The sequence below is a fragment of the Cryptotermes secundus genome, unplaced genomic scaffold (genome assembly GCF_002891405.2).
Source record: "Cryptotermes secundus unplaced genomic scaffold, Csec_1.0 scaffold779, whole genome shotgun sequence".
NCBI classification, from domain to species: Eukaryota; Metazoa; Arthropoda; class Insecta; order Blattodea; family Kalotermitidae; genus Cryptotermes; species Cryptotermes secundus.
The window spans coordinates 1,494,192-1,511,875 of NW_019737096.1; the positions used below are offsets into that span (position 1 = coordinate 1,494,192).

The window sequence follows — 17,684 nt, forward strand, 5'->3', positions numbered from 1 at the left end:
TGTCTATATAAAGTTTTGTTTTAAATATCGAATGATGATGACAATCGTTTGGGATGGCCATCAACTGGCACCACACCAGAAAATATTGTGAAAGTTAGGTATCTGATTCTGCAAGATCGTAGACTGACCATCCAAGACCTCTGTAACACCTTGGGACTCAGTTATGGTACATGTCAACGAATTTTGCCAGAAGAACTGAACATGAAGATTGCGGCAAAGTTTGTGCCACAACTGCTGCAAAATGAACAGAAGCAGCATCGCTTGGAAGTCTGCAGGGAACTTCAACAACAGCTTCAAGAGGATCCAGACTTTCTTTCGAAGGTTGTCGCTGGTGACGAAAGTTGGGTTTATGGCTACGACCCTGAAAGTAAGCAGAAATCGTCGCAATGGAAGAGCCCTTCTTCACCTCGGCCAAAAAAGCTCAACAAGTCAAGAGCAACATTAAGTCCATGTTGATCTGCTTTTTTATATTGACGGGATTGTTCATAAGGAGTTCATCCCTCCTGGTCAGACAGTCAATAAAGAGTTCTATCGCGATGTTCTAGGGCGTGAACATGAGGAGAAAACGTCCAGAGAAGTGGCGCACGAACGACTGGGTACTCCACCATGACGACGCACGACTGCATATGGCTTACATTGTGCAGGAATTTTTGGCTAAAAACAAGATGGCAGTTGTTCCCCACCCACTGTACTCGCCAGACTTAGCTCCATGCGACTTCTTTCTCTTCCCCAAGATGAAAATCAAGTTGAAGGGGCGAAGATTTGATACAGTTGAGGAAATTCAAGCAGAAAAGCAGACGGAACTAAACACCCTAACAAAGAAAGACTTCCAGGATGTATTTCAAAAGTGGCAGAAACGCTGAGATCGGTGTATGCGCTCCCAAGGGAACTACTTTGAAGGTGATGGTGCAGAATAAGATCCAGGTAAGACGTAGTAGTTTTTATTAACATATTTCGGGAACTTTTGGATTGCACCACGTATCAGCATTTCCTTTGGCTCTTCTGTACACAACGTGGAACAGAACTCATGCACTTCAGGATATGTGAGTAACAACCCGAATTAATAAAGCCAAATCATGTGCAAAGTTGTGCTACAGCCTCAACCACTTCTTTGGGATCTTTTGCTTATTTTCGCACTTGTGTGAAAGTCTTGGTTAGTATTTGAAATGCAGTCTGTATATGAGAACAGAATATTGAACAAGACAGAAGGGAATCATGGAAAGTTACAAATTTTCTTTCATCTTTTATCACTGTCAGGGATGATAAAATTAACGATGAAATGGGCAGATATGTAACATTCACATGGAAACAATGAACACAAAATTTTCCAATGCAAGGGACCTTCATGTGAGAGCTATACATACATAAAAGGAAATTAAAATGGATTTGAAAGGAATATACAGTAAAAATAAAAAATGGATTAACTAGCATTGTGTGCGCGCATGCATGTGCTCGCATGGAATTTTGCCATCAGTAGCTCAGAAAATATAGCATCAAATGACAGGATGATTATAGAATGACAAATTGGGAAGGACGTAAAAGAAAGCTGCTGATTGCTTAATTTTAGGTACTACCATAACATCTGTCCAGAGGGACTGAGAGAAACCATGAAACACCTGTCACAACAGTGTTACAACTACAATTCAAACTGCATACCCCACCAAATTCAAGTCAGAAGCATAAATTACTTCTTGAGCCACCTTGCTCAGTTCAATTAAATGGTTCCAGATTGGATGCAAATGTGTGAATTTAGTAAACTTGGAGGTGAAGCCTGAAGTTCCATAAAAGAGAATTTCTAATCACAGCCTGCACAGGTCTAAATGTCACCCCTGGTAATCTGGTAATGAGAAATTAGACTGAAAAACTGTTTGCACCCTTGGCATTGCTGGATAATGCATCTGTACAGCATCAGGTGAAGAAAAGAATGAATTCTGCCCAAAAATGTGCATGCGGCTGAGATGAACTGACAAGCCCACGCAAAGCAATCCATGGACACACAAAGAATTAGCCCAGAATAACATGTCTAAAAACAACTTACATTTATTTCATCCCGGGTTGAAAGGCTTGTAATATTCACATTACGTGATCTCAACATTTCCAAATGACGCAACTTCTTCTTCTTTATCAACTCATCTATGATGTGTCTCTTTGCTGTATGGATGATACCCATCCCTGCAAATCTAAAAAATTACAGAGAAATGGATATATTAATATAAGACGGACAAAGAAAAATGAAGTTCTGTTTGTGGCCAACTTCATAATGCACTACTGAGGGAATAAGAGATACTGCGGTAAGATCATAGTGGTGAAGATAATTTCTGAACAAGAAAGTAAAGGATGAATTAAGGAACTTCCATAACGCTGTCCTTCACAGTTTTCATGCCTCACTTTGTATTGTTGCAGTGAATAAGTGCAGAATGAGACTAGCTGGACACATAGATTGTGGGGAAACAAAAAATTATTACAAAATTTTGAATAGAAAATCTGCTACTCAGATGACTGAGGCAGAGGTACAATAATATTAGGCATATTTATTCTGGAAAATTTGCAAAAAGAACTCCAACATAAAATGTTATCAAAATCAGCTGCAACAGTTCATGAATTCTGAAATGACACAGTATAAAAATCCTTTCCTTTTGACTATAAGTACCTTGAAAACCATACGACTTAGAGGAAATCTGTATTATGCACAAAACATGTTGGATTTTCTCTACAACTTTCACTTAAAATATTTTTTTGCTCTGATGAATATTTTGGGAGTTATACTCAAGCGCAGAAAGTAAAAAGTAAAGCTATAACTGTAACAGGCCATGAAGGCCCATAGGGTTGTGAGACGTTGAGGGTCCCACATTATCTAGACAATCGGCTCAAAGATGGCGGTAAGGTTAGACTAATGCAGAAAATGCATGTAAAGTGTCCATTATGACTATCATATTTGAAGCAAGAAAAGTGCTAGAAAAACTGTCTGGTAACTCCACCCTATAAAATTTCATGGAAGGCTGTCCAGTGGTCCTCTGCGTGTTACATGGAGACAGACAGACAGACAGAGGCAACTCGAACAAGTGCATTTTTTTTGCAACTTTTCATTGTGAATGCCTGCCCCCCTCCCAATTACAAAAAAGAATGTGTACAATATAAAATTACAGAACTACAGTTTAACATTACAGTGTGAAGAAGGTTTGCAGAAGTATTTACAAATGAGCCACCTTAAATCTGAGAGTTCTGACACTCAGGACACTCTGGCCCCCTCATGAAGGTCTTATATGCTACTTTTTAACATATGACCATGTACTTGTCCTCAGTTCAAAGTCTTCCTTCAGAGGGACAGACTGAGAGAGCAAAAGAATTAGAAATGTAAAGGGAAGTAAGCCATTGTGACAGGTAGAATACTGCTGGATGGTACAAGTGGGAAAGGTTCCAATGTGATAATGAAGGGTTTCGAATAATGTCTTGAAATTAGAAACATGGAAGGATGGACCTAAGTGGTAACTGCTATTCAAAATTTTACTCGCATGAATCAACACACCATGAAAGAATTCAGTTTGTGTATTTCCTCAACAAGTAACCTCTCCGTTATGATCCTTACACTTAAGCTTTTCTCAATTCAGTGCTCAAATACGCTGTTTCCTATTTCCAAGGTATTCTGCATAGTAAGCACAGGTCTGCACTCAGAGAGTGCTGCAGGTTAAGCTCAAGTTACAGATAATTTGTGATAAAACTGCAATGGTAACTTTTATTCAAAAGTGACTTGTGTAGCATGGACAGGATTTACAAAAATTTTCTGTCTCCCTTTTCATCCACTGAATAAATCCAGTGTTACATCCCTTACATTCCAATTTTTTTTTTTAAATTCAGTATTTTGGAGGGCAAGCAGAAGACAGACTGCACCTACACCACAGAATAGCCAAGTTCAGGTGACACAGGAAGCTCATGTGGATCATCCTTGTCTTCATTGTCCGACCTGACAACCAGGCGGTGAGTATGTGGTGTTCTCTGAGATTTCACTTGGTGCGTTGTGTACAGTGAGCATCTGATGATTGCTGGACCATCATAATTACACAGCTGAAAACAAAAATTATTATTTTGAATGGTTACTTTCTTAACCTGTTGGGAGATACAACTGTGCATATGATATTTCACACTATCTCATCCATAATTTACCATCAACAATTTCATCAGGACTGTGTACACTCGCTGTGCAAAATGTAATAAAAATCATAATATTTATAGGATGATTAGTTAATACGACTGAAGTTAGTAAAAAAAAAAAGCTTACTTACGAATGTAGGAATTATACAGGTTACCTAGTATTGCTACAATTGCCATATCAGGATTTCTAAGGCAGAGAGACAGAATTCAGGTGGAGAAACAAAAACTTCATATAAAATTTGGCATGGAAAGCACTACTTTTAAAACTGAATATGTATAAGAATAATACTGAAATGGATGTCAGAGAAGTTTTGAGGATGTGTACTAGGCTGGAATGCCCTTGGATTGTGTCCAACATCTGGTTTTAATATTCACTTTCTATTAGCAGTGATTCAGTAAGTTCACCTGAACAGTCAGGTAAGTTTTCTTCCTGTTCTTGTCAGAACTGCGCCCAAGGATACTGTCATGTGTTCCCATTAAAGTTCTTAAATTCTTTGCTATGATGTTGCCAACTCTAACATTATATTTCAGTATTTGAGAGTTGCCAACATAACAGCTTTGAAGATGTGTACTAGGCTGGAATGCCCTTGGATTGTGTCCAACATCTGGTTTTAATATTCACTTTCTATTAGCAGTGATTCAGTAAGTTCACCTGAACAGTCAGGTAAGTTTTCTTCCTGTTCTTGTCAGAACTGCGCCCAAGGATACTGTCATGTGTTCCCATTAAAGTTCTTAAATTCTTTGCTATGATGTTGCCAACTCTAACATTATATTTCAGTATTTGAGAGTTGCCAACATAACAGCTTTGAAGATGTGTACTAGGCTGGAATGCCCTTGGATTGTGTCCAACATCTGGTTTTAATATTCACTTTCTATTAGCAGTGATTCAGTAAGTTCACCTGAACAGTTGGGTAAGTTTTCTTCCTGTTCTTGTCAGAACTGCGCCCAAGGATACTGTCATGTGTTCCCATTAAAGTTCTTAAATTCTTTGCTATGATGTTGCCAACTCTAACATTATATTTCAGTATTTGAGAGTTGCCAACATAACAGCTTTGAAGATGTGTACTAGGCTGGAATGCCCTTGGATTGTGTCCAACATCTGGTTTTAATATTCACTTTCTATTAGCAGTGATTCAGTAAGTTCACCTGAACAGTTGGGTAAGTTTTCTTCCTGTTCTTGTCAGAACTGCGCCCAAGGATACTGTCATGTGTTCCCATCATTTCAGATTTGTAGCGGAATCGAAACTTCTCCACTGGCTCTTCAGTAATACGCAGGTAAGGTAATACAGAAACTGCAGACAGAGATGAGGGATTTTAAATACTGTGTCTGCAACTAGCGGCTTCCACAGCTAACAGTAACAAAGGTTCAGTTCAACTTCTAGTGAGTTTTAGTTACCAGGAGGGCTAGGAGAATGGAAACCACATATGAAAAATTGCCTGAGGTTACTTCATTTGAACTGCAGCCAAAGAACTGTCCATTTCGAAAGAGTTTCTCGATGCAAATGCCAGGATAGTACCTTATGCAGGCCAGATCCATTTCTTCTACATATTTTTCAACTTGTATCATCCCATGCATATTACTCTACTGTTTCTACCACTTACCAAGTCAGACCAACTACACTTCTCATGTCTTTCTTCTAGATTCTTTGACAATTACAGTAACAAAGATATATGTGAGACAGAATAATTTCAAAACTGTCTTTAAATGCTGTTTTAACACTTCTTCATTCACTTATTTTCAAGTACAAAATCTGTTTAGTACCAGCAATAAAATTATATTATATTCCACTGTTGTAACACTGTCCCCGAAATTATTCTGGACTCCATATAGTTAGTTCTATATTTGCACTAATACACTTTCACCTCTAGGCTTACTGATGATATACTACACATATCACCAACGCATGGTAACTTCTCTTTGACTGCCTATCATGAAAACGGGATTTCCAATACATTTTAAAACATATTCATATTACAGACCTATCATACAAAACAAACACACATATACATTGCACAGTCTTATTTAATCTCGCACACATAAAAAATAGAACATTAACACATGCTTTTCTTGCAGTGTAGCTGAAAACCTGTCATCAGAGGGAGAATATGAATGTTCAGGGAAACAGTAGAGACAAATACACATAGCATTCCACAAAATCTCAAATGGACAGGATCTCTTTGCCCAAGTGACAACAAAACAGACTTGCAAGATGGCATGATAACTACTATCATAAGCAAGTGCATGTAACCTCTTTGGAAAACTGAGATACAGACAGGGCCAATGACACAAGGTCCTCCACTTCTGACAACCTACAACATTTCTCTAAGGGTTTTGAAAATACCTTCCTGTTCCATACAAAATGTAAACAAATTAGAAATTCATTAAACCACCTTGTACACAGTCAGGTATTAAAGAGACCCCTGATTGCTGGTATCATCAGTTGCGAGTAAACATGAATGAAAGGCAGATATGTTAATTCTATCTATATCACAGAATACACACATTTTTAGTGGCAGGGAAACCACAGTGAACGAACATCAAATACAACTTGTGACCTCTGTAAAACAAAATTTTAGGGAACAAAGCTGCCATTATGTTAAAGAAAACTGTCATATGACTGTTCATGAACTTGCAGACATCATATCAAACTTTACAGGCAGTGCACATCTAATCTTGTGTACTGTCTCTGACATGAAAGAAGTGTGCTGATGCTGAAACCAGGTTGTTGAAGACTGACCAAATGGTGTACCAGGACGCTGCATGATAAGAACTTATATGCCATTTTGAAGCACTCGAGTAATGCATTTTTTCACATCACTACCACTGACAAATTTTATTTTACCACAATTCCGTTACCAAATATCACAAAGCAGCGAATGGAAGACTCACAGTTCTTAGACTCCCCATCTCTGTCTCGAGTGGAATGAAGACAATCTTTCTCAACCAATTTAACATCCTGTATCCACATGTAGGTCACACCCTTTCACCATCACTGGTCCATACTATAGACACATTTTACACATAACATTTACACTGGAAAGGACCGCAGAAACAACAGGCAGATGATGATGCATGCCTATATGAGTCACATTTGATTTAAGATATTCTGCAGAAAATGTATTATATCTTCTTCTCTACAATCCGGATTAGGCACCTTGCAACTTTTCTCCCTTTCCCATACAAGTAATTGAAGAAATACATCAGGTGCATGAGGCATGCCATAGCTCAGGTGGTTAGTCATCAGCTTCCCACTGTGGCAGCCTAGGTTTGATCCTGAGTTGGGTCATCTGGAAATTGTGTTGGACAAAGTGGCATGCAGCAAAGTTTTCTCTGAGTACTTCAGTTTTCCCTAACAATTCTCATTCCGCCAGCTGCTCTACATCATTAAACATGCTATAACCCATATTATACACCACTTATACTTATAATCATGTGTCTAGCTATGGGATGAGTGGACTTCAAACCGATGTGACTACTCTGAAAATGAATGGGTGATGATCTAAATAATCACCACAGTGCAATACATACACTAATTTTATTGCTTTCTAAATAGCCTTTATATATTATTCACCATCTGCTACCTGCTGTACATGTTGGCATATAAAACTTCTATACTTCTCTGTAAGAAACTTGAATTTGGCGACTACTGTCAGTTTACTTTTGGAGTTCAATTATTTTACATTATCTTTGGTTATAAAACCAGAAACGCAACACAAATTCCTTCATAATTAGTCTATTGAGTGAGTGTGTGCTACGTGCTGGGAAGGCCAACACACCTGTCTGGAGCATTTAAAAAGTTCTTCCCAGCACTCCATAATTCCACATTTAATTGAAACAATTTTGTTTATGAATGAAGAGCGGTGAAACTGAATAAACAAACAGCAGAGTTGTTAAAAGGCTTACAATCCTAACCTACCTCCAGTAGTTTGGTTACACAGAAATTACATTCCCATAATCTAGCATTACAAAAACACAGTTGAGACGCACCAACACCAACTTGCTCTGGACTGAGGACCAAAATATTCTGATATGATCGTGGTGACAGAGTCACCGACATGGGTGACAGAGCTGACATGTTGCTTGATGAATCCTGCGAATCCATAGAACTTTGAGAGTATGAACCTGGGCTGGGGCTAGAGTTCATCATTCCTGAAAACAAAATGTTGGGATTATGCAACAAAATTAACCTAACAAACATTAATATAATTCTTTGTGGCAACTGTCCACAACTAAGCAACGATATTTGAGTAGTCACATTTGCTTGAATTTGGGCAGTTCCCACATCTCCATTAACTGAACACTATATTTGAGGTTATGTAGACCTGGAGTTCCTTAACAGTTAATTTGAATTATCATTCAATCTAATTTAGAATGGTAAACAGCAAATTACCGATTCTATCCCTTTCGTAATTTGTACTGTAGGGATTAATAATAGCCCCTAAATTAAAAACTGTGGATGCCGAGGTTGACATTCTCTGTTGCTTCGGTCGTATTCCACTCGCACTTCGAAGTGCAAAACTTTGAATTATCTGTCCACCACAATAGCCACCAGTGAAACATGCAAATACGAAGTACTGGCGGCTCCAGACTTACCAATAAACAACAAAACCCCCTCCACTAAAACACTTTCATACGCGGTACTTCCCCGATGACCTCGAATCGTCAGGGTACTTTCCGTGACGTAAACTACGTGCCCTCCCGCGCATGCGGATGAAACATGCCACTCACGCCTCCGCGGCTTATATGAACCACAAATTACGCGTTTCATTTGTGTTGTTAGTGAGCGAACTTGAAAACATTTTTGTTGGTCGATAAAACGGACATCAAACTTACGAAACGTATTTGAGTTAAGTAAGGTTTGAATTCTAAAAACAATGTAAGTATATTGCTCACTCATTGAACAAGGAAGGTCCTTACGCACTTCTGGTCCTTCACCAAATCGTTGCCCCATCATACTGAACCTTACAGGCACAGTTGCAACTGTTCATGAGTTACCAGAAAACTGGAAAGTGGATTTACAACTACCACACCGTACAACTGTACGCTGCAAATTCTGCTAGAAAGAATTGTTTAATAATGCAATAAACAGTACGTACATAAAAAGCTTCACATTTAAATTAATTGCTTTTTTAATACTGTGATGACTGTTCGTGTGAAGGACATTCTCAGTGACATATAATGAGGTGTCAAAAATTTCTCACATTGACAAGCATTGCATAAATAAAGTGAAGAACTGGACGTGTGTCACTTTTGCTCTGATTTTAGACTGCAAACTGGGGACGAAAAGCTGAAGGTATTGGTTTTGTTTACGGCATATTTTTTTTATTGCTAGTGGGGTGCACTGCGGTCACTTCTGGCTTATTGTACCAGCCCCAGATGATAGGTGAGGGTGATTGTGGAGCAATTGGTGGAATGAATATTGGCAGGGGAAACCGTAGTACTCGGAGAAAACCTGCCCCAGCGCCACTTTGTCCACCACAAATCCCACTTGACCAGACCCGGGATCGAACCCGGGCCGCCGCGGTGGGAAGCCAGCGACTAACCGCTTGAGCTATGGCGCGGCCTATGGCTTATTTTACAACAGTGTCAATATTACAGACTACATAGCGTAGAACAGTGGCATAGCTGGTGAATAATGAAATGGAATGGATTTGGAAGGAAACGGTCATGGTCTAATCGAGGTAATATCCCGGGATCTGTCAAGCGGGACTGAGTAAGACCAGGAAGAGGCCGCGCCATAGCTCAAGCGGTTAGTGGCTGGCTTCCCACCGCGGCGGCCCGGGTTCTATCCCGGGTCTGGTCAAATGGGATTTGTGGTGGACAAAGTAGCGTTGGGGCAGGTTTTCTCCGAGTACTTCGGTTTCTCCTGCCAATCTTCATTCCACCAATTGCTCCACAATCACCCTCACCTATCATCTGGTGCTGGTACAATAGGCCAGAAGTGGCCGCAGTACAAGGGACTTAGTCCCACCCCACTAGCAATAAAAAAAAGACCAGGAAGACTATAAATTCGAAAACTAATCGGCCATTGATATAAAGAGTATAGGCGATGTGCCCATGTTTGTTTACGTCGCAAGTTAAATGATCACTGAATAATTAATGAAGAGTATGGTCGTCTGCGTTGTAACGCCATGTGGTTCCGCGAGAGCTCGACGTTTCAGAGGAACGTATCGCTCTCGTCTTCAGTGTCGAATAGTAAGCCAAGTAAGAAGCCAACAGAATCAGGCGGCAACCAGTAAAATGTGTTAAGTGAACGTCGCTATCAAGTGGTTAGCATTCCTGCTTCGTATTCAGAAGTCTCGGGATCAAATGTCGTCCTAGAAACTGGAAATCCTGAACAAGGATTTATATGATCCTTCTCAATCCTTCGAAGTGCATATGTTGACAGTACCTTAAATTAGGCCACATCCGCTTCCTTCCACATCATTTGAATTCCATTGTGCATAGTCACAATTTAATTCGACGCTACATAATGATGTAGTTGAAAAAAGTCGTTAAAGAAACAAAAACCAATAAATATGGAAACCAGCCATTTAATTCACTTTCAGTGTAACTTGGATCTAGCATCTAAAGTAGCGTATCAATCAATGTTTTGTTGAATTTGTGATTTAAAAATTCTAAATTTGTGACACCGTAAAGATATTTTGAGATTACCACCCTGCAGTCATGCGTCATGCTGTGCACAGAGTAAAAAAGTAAGTAAAGCTATTCCTGTTACAGGCCGTGAAGGCCCATAGGGTTGTGAGACGTTGAGGGTCCCACATTATCTAGACAATCGGCTCACAGATGGCGGTAAGGTTGTCAGCCTTACGGGCCGGCCGCGCCTTACTCCCCAGGAAAATTATTTAATTAATTCCTGGTACTCATTTCTGTTATAAGCTGAGTTGACCCCAGGGCCATAGTGCGGCCCGAAGGATTAAGTCAAATGAAAAAGAAATCCAATGACCTCATCGAGACTTGAACCCGCGACCTTCCGGTTTGTAGCATGGTACGTAATCGCCGGCTAGACTCGATTAAAGCACCTTCCAGTTTCAATTCCCAGTGGCTAAGACCAGAACTCCCTTTTCTAAAAAAATGTGTTCTCTGGTACTCTAATGCTCGATTTTAGTCTCCAGGTCGAATCACATAATGCAACGGCAGGTGAGTGACATTTGACTTTTGTCAAGTTTACCAGTGCGCCTCAATTGCTTCCAGATATGCTGGCGCCTAACAGCTGAAAACAGCGCTATGACTATTCTAGAACATAAACAATAATATCTACAGTGGTCAAAACCCCCATTAAATTTAAGTCAAGATTACCCGTGGGCACAACTTTGAGAACTCCGACATTCTGGCAAGTAACTGCAGCAGCTTATCACTCAGGTAAAACCTGTCATACATCTTGCTTCGATATCCTACATGTAAACCAACCAGAGTCTTCCATTTTCTGAAAACCTGTTAAACGTCCAGCTCGTCTTGGCGTGCACTAAACTGAATCTGTGGTCTCTATGTGTTGGCCTATATGACGTCAGCGAATGAACAGGGAAGTTGCAAAACATTGCATTGTATGATGTCAGCGTGGGATTCCCGCAAAGAGAATTCGTGGTACTAAACCTAGATACACTGCATGTTTCTTTTACTCATCCGCAAGCATTTGCCGCTACAGTAGCCTGGGTTCCTGCTATACTTCGAAATCTACCGGAACATACACCATCCCGAGCCTTTCGACAGACAAGTATTCCGCCTAACCAACCAAATTTCTAGGTTTTAAGGTTCTCACAGCTGTGGTTATGACCAGTTCTGTCTTCTGGGATATAACACCGTGTAGTCCGTTGAACTCTGCTTGCTACCTGCTTCACGCTAGTTTCTTGCTTCGCCTATTTTTCGACCCTGAACATAGAGGCGACGTGTTCCTCAGAAAAGTCGGTTGACGTTCAACGGACCACACGGCGTTTACATCCCAGAAGACAGAACGCCACCCAAACTTCCAAGCGCATCTGCTCAGCCTTTTGTACCTGCGACTTCCACACATCAACCCTGCAATTATTAACTCCGTTCCACGAATACCGAAAAGTCACAGCATGATTAGAAAACGTACTCGAATATGAAAGTGACTATACGCGTATCTGTGTCCCAACTTCTGTCTCCGTAACACAACTTTATTTTGTACACAGGCTTTGTTTTAATGACTGGCTCCGACCCGACCCATCCAGCTTATCTGTTTTTGCGCTTTTATATGCCTACCTGGATAGCCTCTGTGGTCTAGCGGTCAGAGTTCAATTCCCGGCGCTATCAGATTTTTTTCTGAGAAGTGGTGGGTCTGGAAGGGGTTCACTCAGCCTCGTGATGGTAATTAAGGAGCTATTTCAAGGAAATAACGGCTCTGGTCTAGAAAACCTAAATTAACGGCCGTGGGGATTCGTTGCGCTGACCACGCGACATCCTCTATCAGCAAAAGTTGGCACTAATTTCGCCGACAAGCGGCGGTCGCTCGGTCGGTATATTTCGCTTGCGGACTAAAATCACGGAGTTTGTTTGTTATATACCTATCTACCACTCTCGATGTTATTGAAATTGATCATCATCAGCTATTACATCATCATTAAATAAGCTATCTTTCGTGATTCTGCGTTTGAGCCTCTAGCTTAAGACTGCACAGTGGTTCTCACAGCTTCTCAGGCAAAACACTAGCATATTTTCTGAAGGCTTTCTCTGACTCACATTATACAGTACAAATAGGCTAATAGTCTATAATCTAGCACGTCTAAATATGTTTATTTACAGCACCAGTATGTGGTATCGTAACCGAAGAAGCGACAGTCACAGTTGTCGGCACTGAACATTCTCGGTTAAGGAATACGCGTATAACATACATTCGCATTCAGTTACAAGCCCAAAGAATGGTTGAATGGTTGAGCATGAACGGGTTCAGTTCTCAGTGGGGGCCTTATTCTTTTTCCTTTTACGGCCACATCCAGAGGATTCTGAGGTTCACCTTGCCTCCTTCTCATAGTGTCCTCGAAGGTCAGAAGTAGCCCAATGATGTAACTGACAACTTACGTCCACGTGCCGAGGTTAGGAATCCAGGGAGCATTACCACCACTTCCCCTACAAGCCTCCAAGAAGTTAAAGAATAGCGCACTTAGATCATCTCGTACATAAATGTCATTGACCGTAAAGCACCTTGTTATCACAAACGAAGCTCTGATGGCAGGGTCGTGACGTAACACGTCGTTTTCTAAGTGCAGCAGAACTGCGCTCCATTGTTCGATGAGGGGAAAATGTAGTGTTGAAAAGAAGGAATTAGATCAATAGGAGGTTTTGAGTGTTACGATAAGAGGAAGATACTGGAACAATAACCTAAAAAAAATTTAGTAAGATTTTGGGTTTATTATCTGTAAGCATAATTTACTTTTTACAAATTTTATTGCATGAAAAGGAAGGAATATTACAACCACGAACTTTCAGTTTAAGGAACTGGAACACGCGGAACTGGAGGCGAACCACATTTATGTGTTTTGAGGCTCTTACGTATGTGAGCATTAAAGTTATGGTATTCTGTGATATTATGCTGCGTAGTTTAAACGATAAGCAATGGCGTTTCCAAGTAACCTACTGTCCCCATTTTAGGCTTGCAATTGGTCACTGCGCCTGTCACGAACTGGGAGGCTAAGCCACAGTAAAAACCTCGGATCCGACAATTGAAATAATTTCCTTTGCCAGCGTTCATATATTTTAAACAATTTACTCCTGTACAGTTGAACCACACCTTGAAAACATACAGGGAATGCAAAGATTAAATTCTACCCGTTATACAACTTGGTATTGAACTGCGAGCGAAAAGTCAGTTTCATGCCTCAATTGCTTAACCTGCGAATTTTCGTTTTATTAATGTCAGGTATTTTTCATTTTACAGTCTTTAAAATGTAAATAGGCATTACTTGATCCACAAACTTTCTCCATTTTATATTAACATGATATAATAGATAGACAGGCCTACACAGATAATTGTTTTGATTATTCAACGTACTTCACATCACCAGCGCTTAGAGCTATAAAAGCTCTATGATATTCATAGAATTGAAAAGGTATTTCTCTTGCTTAGACATTCATTCCACTTTCTGCTTAACAGACAGTTTGCCTGATAAACTTTCTCTTGGGAGCGATTTTAGGTGGTCAAAGCCAGAGGTTTGCAAGCAGGCTACATACATAATATTATGTTTCAGCAGTCTGTGGCATTAATTATTTAATTCTGTTACCTCTTTTTCTGCAATTTACATTAACACTCGATAGTTGTCTTACTGTCCTTCACTGTCACGCTACATTTACTTATTTGTTCTCAATTCCTTTCCGTCACCCAAGGCCATCATCAGGTGTAAGTTATTTAATTGTATTTTCTCATATTGGGGAAGCATTAATTAAAAATTATGCTTAATTTGATTAAGAAATTGGCGTTAATAGAAAAATTCAAGTGTTATTTCTTGGAGGTTGATAATTTATTGTATTCAGTTGCATAAATTGTCTCGAAATGCAGTTCTAAGGGCGTTGTCTTGATAATATCATTTAAAGCTCTTTGTTTCACGAGGTGATTATGATTGCTGGGTGAATACTGCCGCACTGGAAGAGGACTGACAGTCTTTACATACAGATGCAAAAGTCGAAATTATCTACGCTGAACAGTTAAAACTCGCTATCACGAGAAACCTGCTGATTGGCATTGTTAATTGGATTTTCATGTTGTTTTTTATACTGCATTATTCCACATAGGAAGTTTCTGATGGGTTGTCGCTGGAAAAATTCTGACGCTGGGCTCTAATCATGGATGATCGCTTACTAAAAGAAGATATATTAAAGCTGATTACCAGTTCCTTCGCCAACATTGAAGATCAACAGTAAGATTTAGCAGAGGTTCGTTGGTGGAATTTTTAAGAAGCTCATGGAATATTACCTCTCCAGATCTGGAAGACGACTCGCTAAGATTACCAAAGCGAAATATCGATAAGTTTTTCAAAATAAACATCGCCCATGGAGGATGAGGTAGAACATAGCGCCAGTTTCCATTGTGTACAATCCACGAGGGGTCGGAGATCGAGTCACGGTGGGGGCAAGAATTTTCTCTTCTCCAAGTAGTCCAGACTGGCTCTGGGGTCCACCCAACCTCCTATCCAATGGGTACCGGGGGCTTTTTCCCTGGGGGTAAAGCCACAGGGGTGTGAAGCTGACCACTCACCTCCAACTAGTGCCGAGGTCAAGAAAATGTGGACCTATACATCCATGTCCCCATACGTCTTCATGGTGTAGTGCTTCATTAGTTAAGCACAGGGACAACTTTACTTTTTACCTTTACAATCTCACAACTTCCTGAAGGTTTCTGTTCACTTCTCGTGGAATGACATTGCTGCTGGTTTTATTCAAGAAGACTGACTAACCAGTGAGTGCAGCTGCTTGAGAAAGTGAATCCCATAGAGCATTATGCACTGAAATCTAGTTCATTTCATCGTCTCTGTGTTTGGGTGATATTTTGTTTCTAGCTCTTAGTTCTTCCATCTGCTCATAGGTGAAACCGTTGCCGTCTTAGTAAGCGAATTTGACAGAGTATTAATTTTACATAAATTGTTCTGTTCCAAGTTAGTTATCTTTGGAAAATACATTCACAGCCAAATTTTGGGATCCCCGTAGAGAAGAACTATATTTTTCAGTAAATGTCCTTGCGGATGTTCTATTTTCCTTCGTAAACCCATTCGAATTGACTGCAGCTGACGAACTGGTTTCGTTACGATCATGTACGTGATTTCCATTATCAGCCAGAAACATGTCTCTGGAATAGCTGTTCGTTACTGCATCTTGGGACGCATGATTTGAAAGGTCTTCTTGACCAAGCTGCCCCGCAGTCGTCCCGTCAATCCTGATGGTTGTCATTACAGAAACCGAACTTGACATTGTGAATTCACCCACATGCTGACTGCAGTTACAGTGTTCATTACGAAATTTGGCAAGAAAACTTTCATTACCAGAAGACTGTCTAGCCACTGTGTTTTGGGAATTTACTGTGTGTCCGGCTGAATAATTGGTTATGTTTCTGTTGAGCAAAGCTTCTTTCGCTAGTTTTGATGGTTGTACTTTGAGTACTTATTCCTGATACTATAATTTTACCAACGTTCAGAACAAGTTTTACGCACACTATCAGTAGCGCTTTCGTTATCACGTGCAATGGTATCAAGCTTGTGGAAGGTGTGACATTTTCCTCATTGTTTCAATTAACATTACCATTAATCGTACCAAATTCTGTGAAATTAATTTACGATGATAGTATTTCTATGCTGTTTTAAGTGGGGGTGAGGTCTAAGGCATGAATCGTCTTTTTCCGCTCGAACACTGGGGTCGTGGGTTCGAATCCCACTAGAGGCATGGGTTTATGTGTGCGTTTATTCTGTGTTTGTGTTGTTTTGTGTGTAGATAGCGGCATTGGGACGGGCTGATACCCCGTCCAAGGAGTCCTACCGATTGTGTATACGATTAAGGAAATGAAAAAGTGCCAAGGACCAAAGGGCTATAGAGCCACACAGAGAGAGAGAGAGAGAGAGAGAAAAGTACCTCTGTATTCCTAGGAATTTGCAATTCTGATTTTCAGCCACAGTAATCCGTAACAAAGCCCAATTTACACATGTACTTCTTTTGGCTTATTTTGGACTTCATCCATCGTCTAGTATGTAAAAGACAAAAGACCACGACGTTTCGGAGACTGGATCTGTCTCCGTCTTCAGGTGGGTAGGGAAGGATAAACCTACTCAGTTGGGCCAGTTAGAAAGAGCTAGTCTCTCACGCTCCGGCTGCCTCTATCTCAATTTGAAGTATTTGTCACTAGATGAAGATGGGACTGTTTAGGTATCAAACCAGTTATTGACGTAGCAAAGATAAAAATGGGTCCTAACATTCCTACTGATAGCGTAGTCGGTATAGTGACTGGCTACGGGCTGAACGACCGAGGGGTCGGAGTTCGAGTACCGGTAAGTTCAAGAATTTTCTCTTCTCCACGTCATCCAAACCGGCTCTGGGGCCCACCCAGCCTCCTATCCAGTGGGTACCGGGGGCTCTTTCCCCGGTTGTAAAGCGGCAGGGACGTGAAGCTGACCACTCACCTGTAACTTGTGCCGAGGTCAAGAAAATGTGGATCTATACATTAACTCCCCCATACGCCTTCATGGCGTAGTGCTTAATTAGTTAATCACATGGACAATTTTACTTTTTTACATCCCTACTTAAGGGGCACGATGTAGTGTAGTTGGTTGAGGCACTATTCTACAAGCCGAAAGGTCGCGGGATCGAATCTAGATGAGGTGGATTTTTTCAGTTTACTTAATCCTTCCAGCCGCACTATGGCCATGGGGTCGACTCAGCCTCGAGCAGAAATGAGCACCAGGAATATTCCTAGGGGGGTAAAGGGCGGCCGGCTCGTAGGGCTTGACAACCTTACCGCCATCTATGAGCCAATTTGTCTAGAAAATGTGGGAACCACAACAACTCACAACCCTATGGGCCTCCACGGCCTGGTACA

At 40.6% G+C, this 17,684-nt stretch overlaps 1 protein-coding gene across 4 annotated transcripts in view; it reads right to left on the reverse strand.

The window, feature by feature from the left end:
• Nucleotides 1-11,544, reverse strand: part of LOC111870192 (nuclear factor NF-kappa-B p100 subunit) — a 37,647-nt gene extending 26,103 nt beyond the window's left edge. Inside the window, exons 1-6 of one of the 4 annotated variants that reach the window (XM_023862276.2) lie at nucleotides 8,541-8,737; nucleotides 8,138-8,299; nucleotides 5,358-5,441; nucleotides 5,049-5,110; nucleotides 3,893-4,062; nucleotides 2,039-2,180 (exon numbers count right to left, since the gene is read on the reverse strand). In XM_023862276.2, coding sequence (XP_023718044.1) covers nucleotides 2,039-2,180; nucleotides 3,893-4,062; nucleotides 5,049-5,110; nucleotides 5,358-5,441; nucleotides 8,138-8,299; nucleotides 8,541-8,622 — 702 coding nt within the window. In that variant the 5' untranslated portion in view covers nucleotides 8,623-8,737. The other 3 variants (XM_023862278.2, XM_023862277.2, XM_023862275.2) reach the window with 3 other exon arrangements.
• Nucleotides 11,545-17,684: the final 6,140 nt, after the last annotated feature.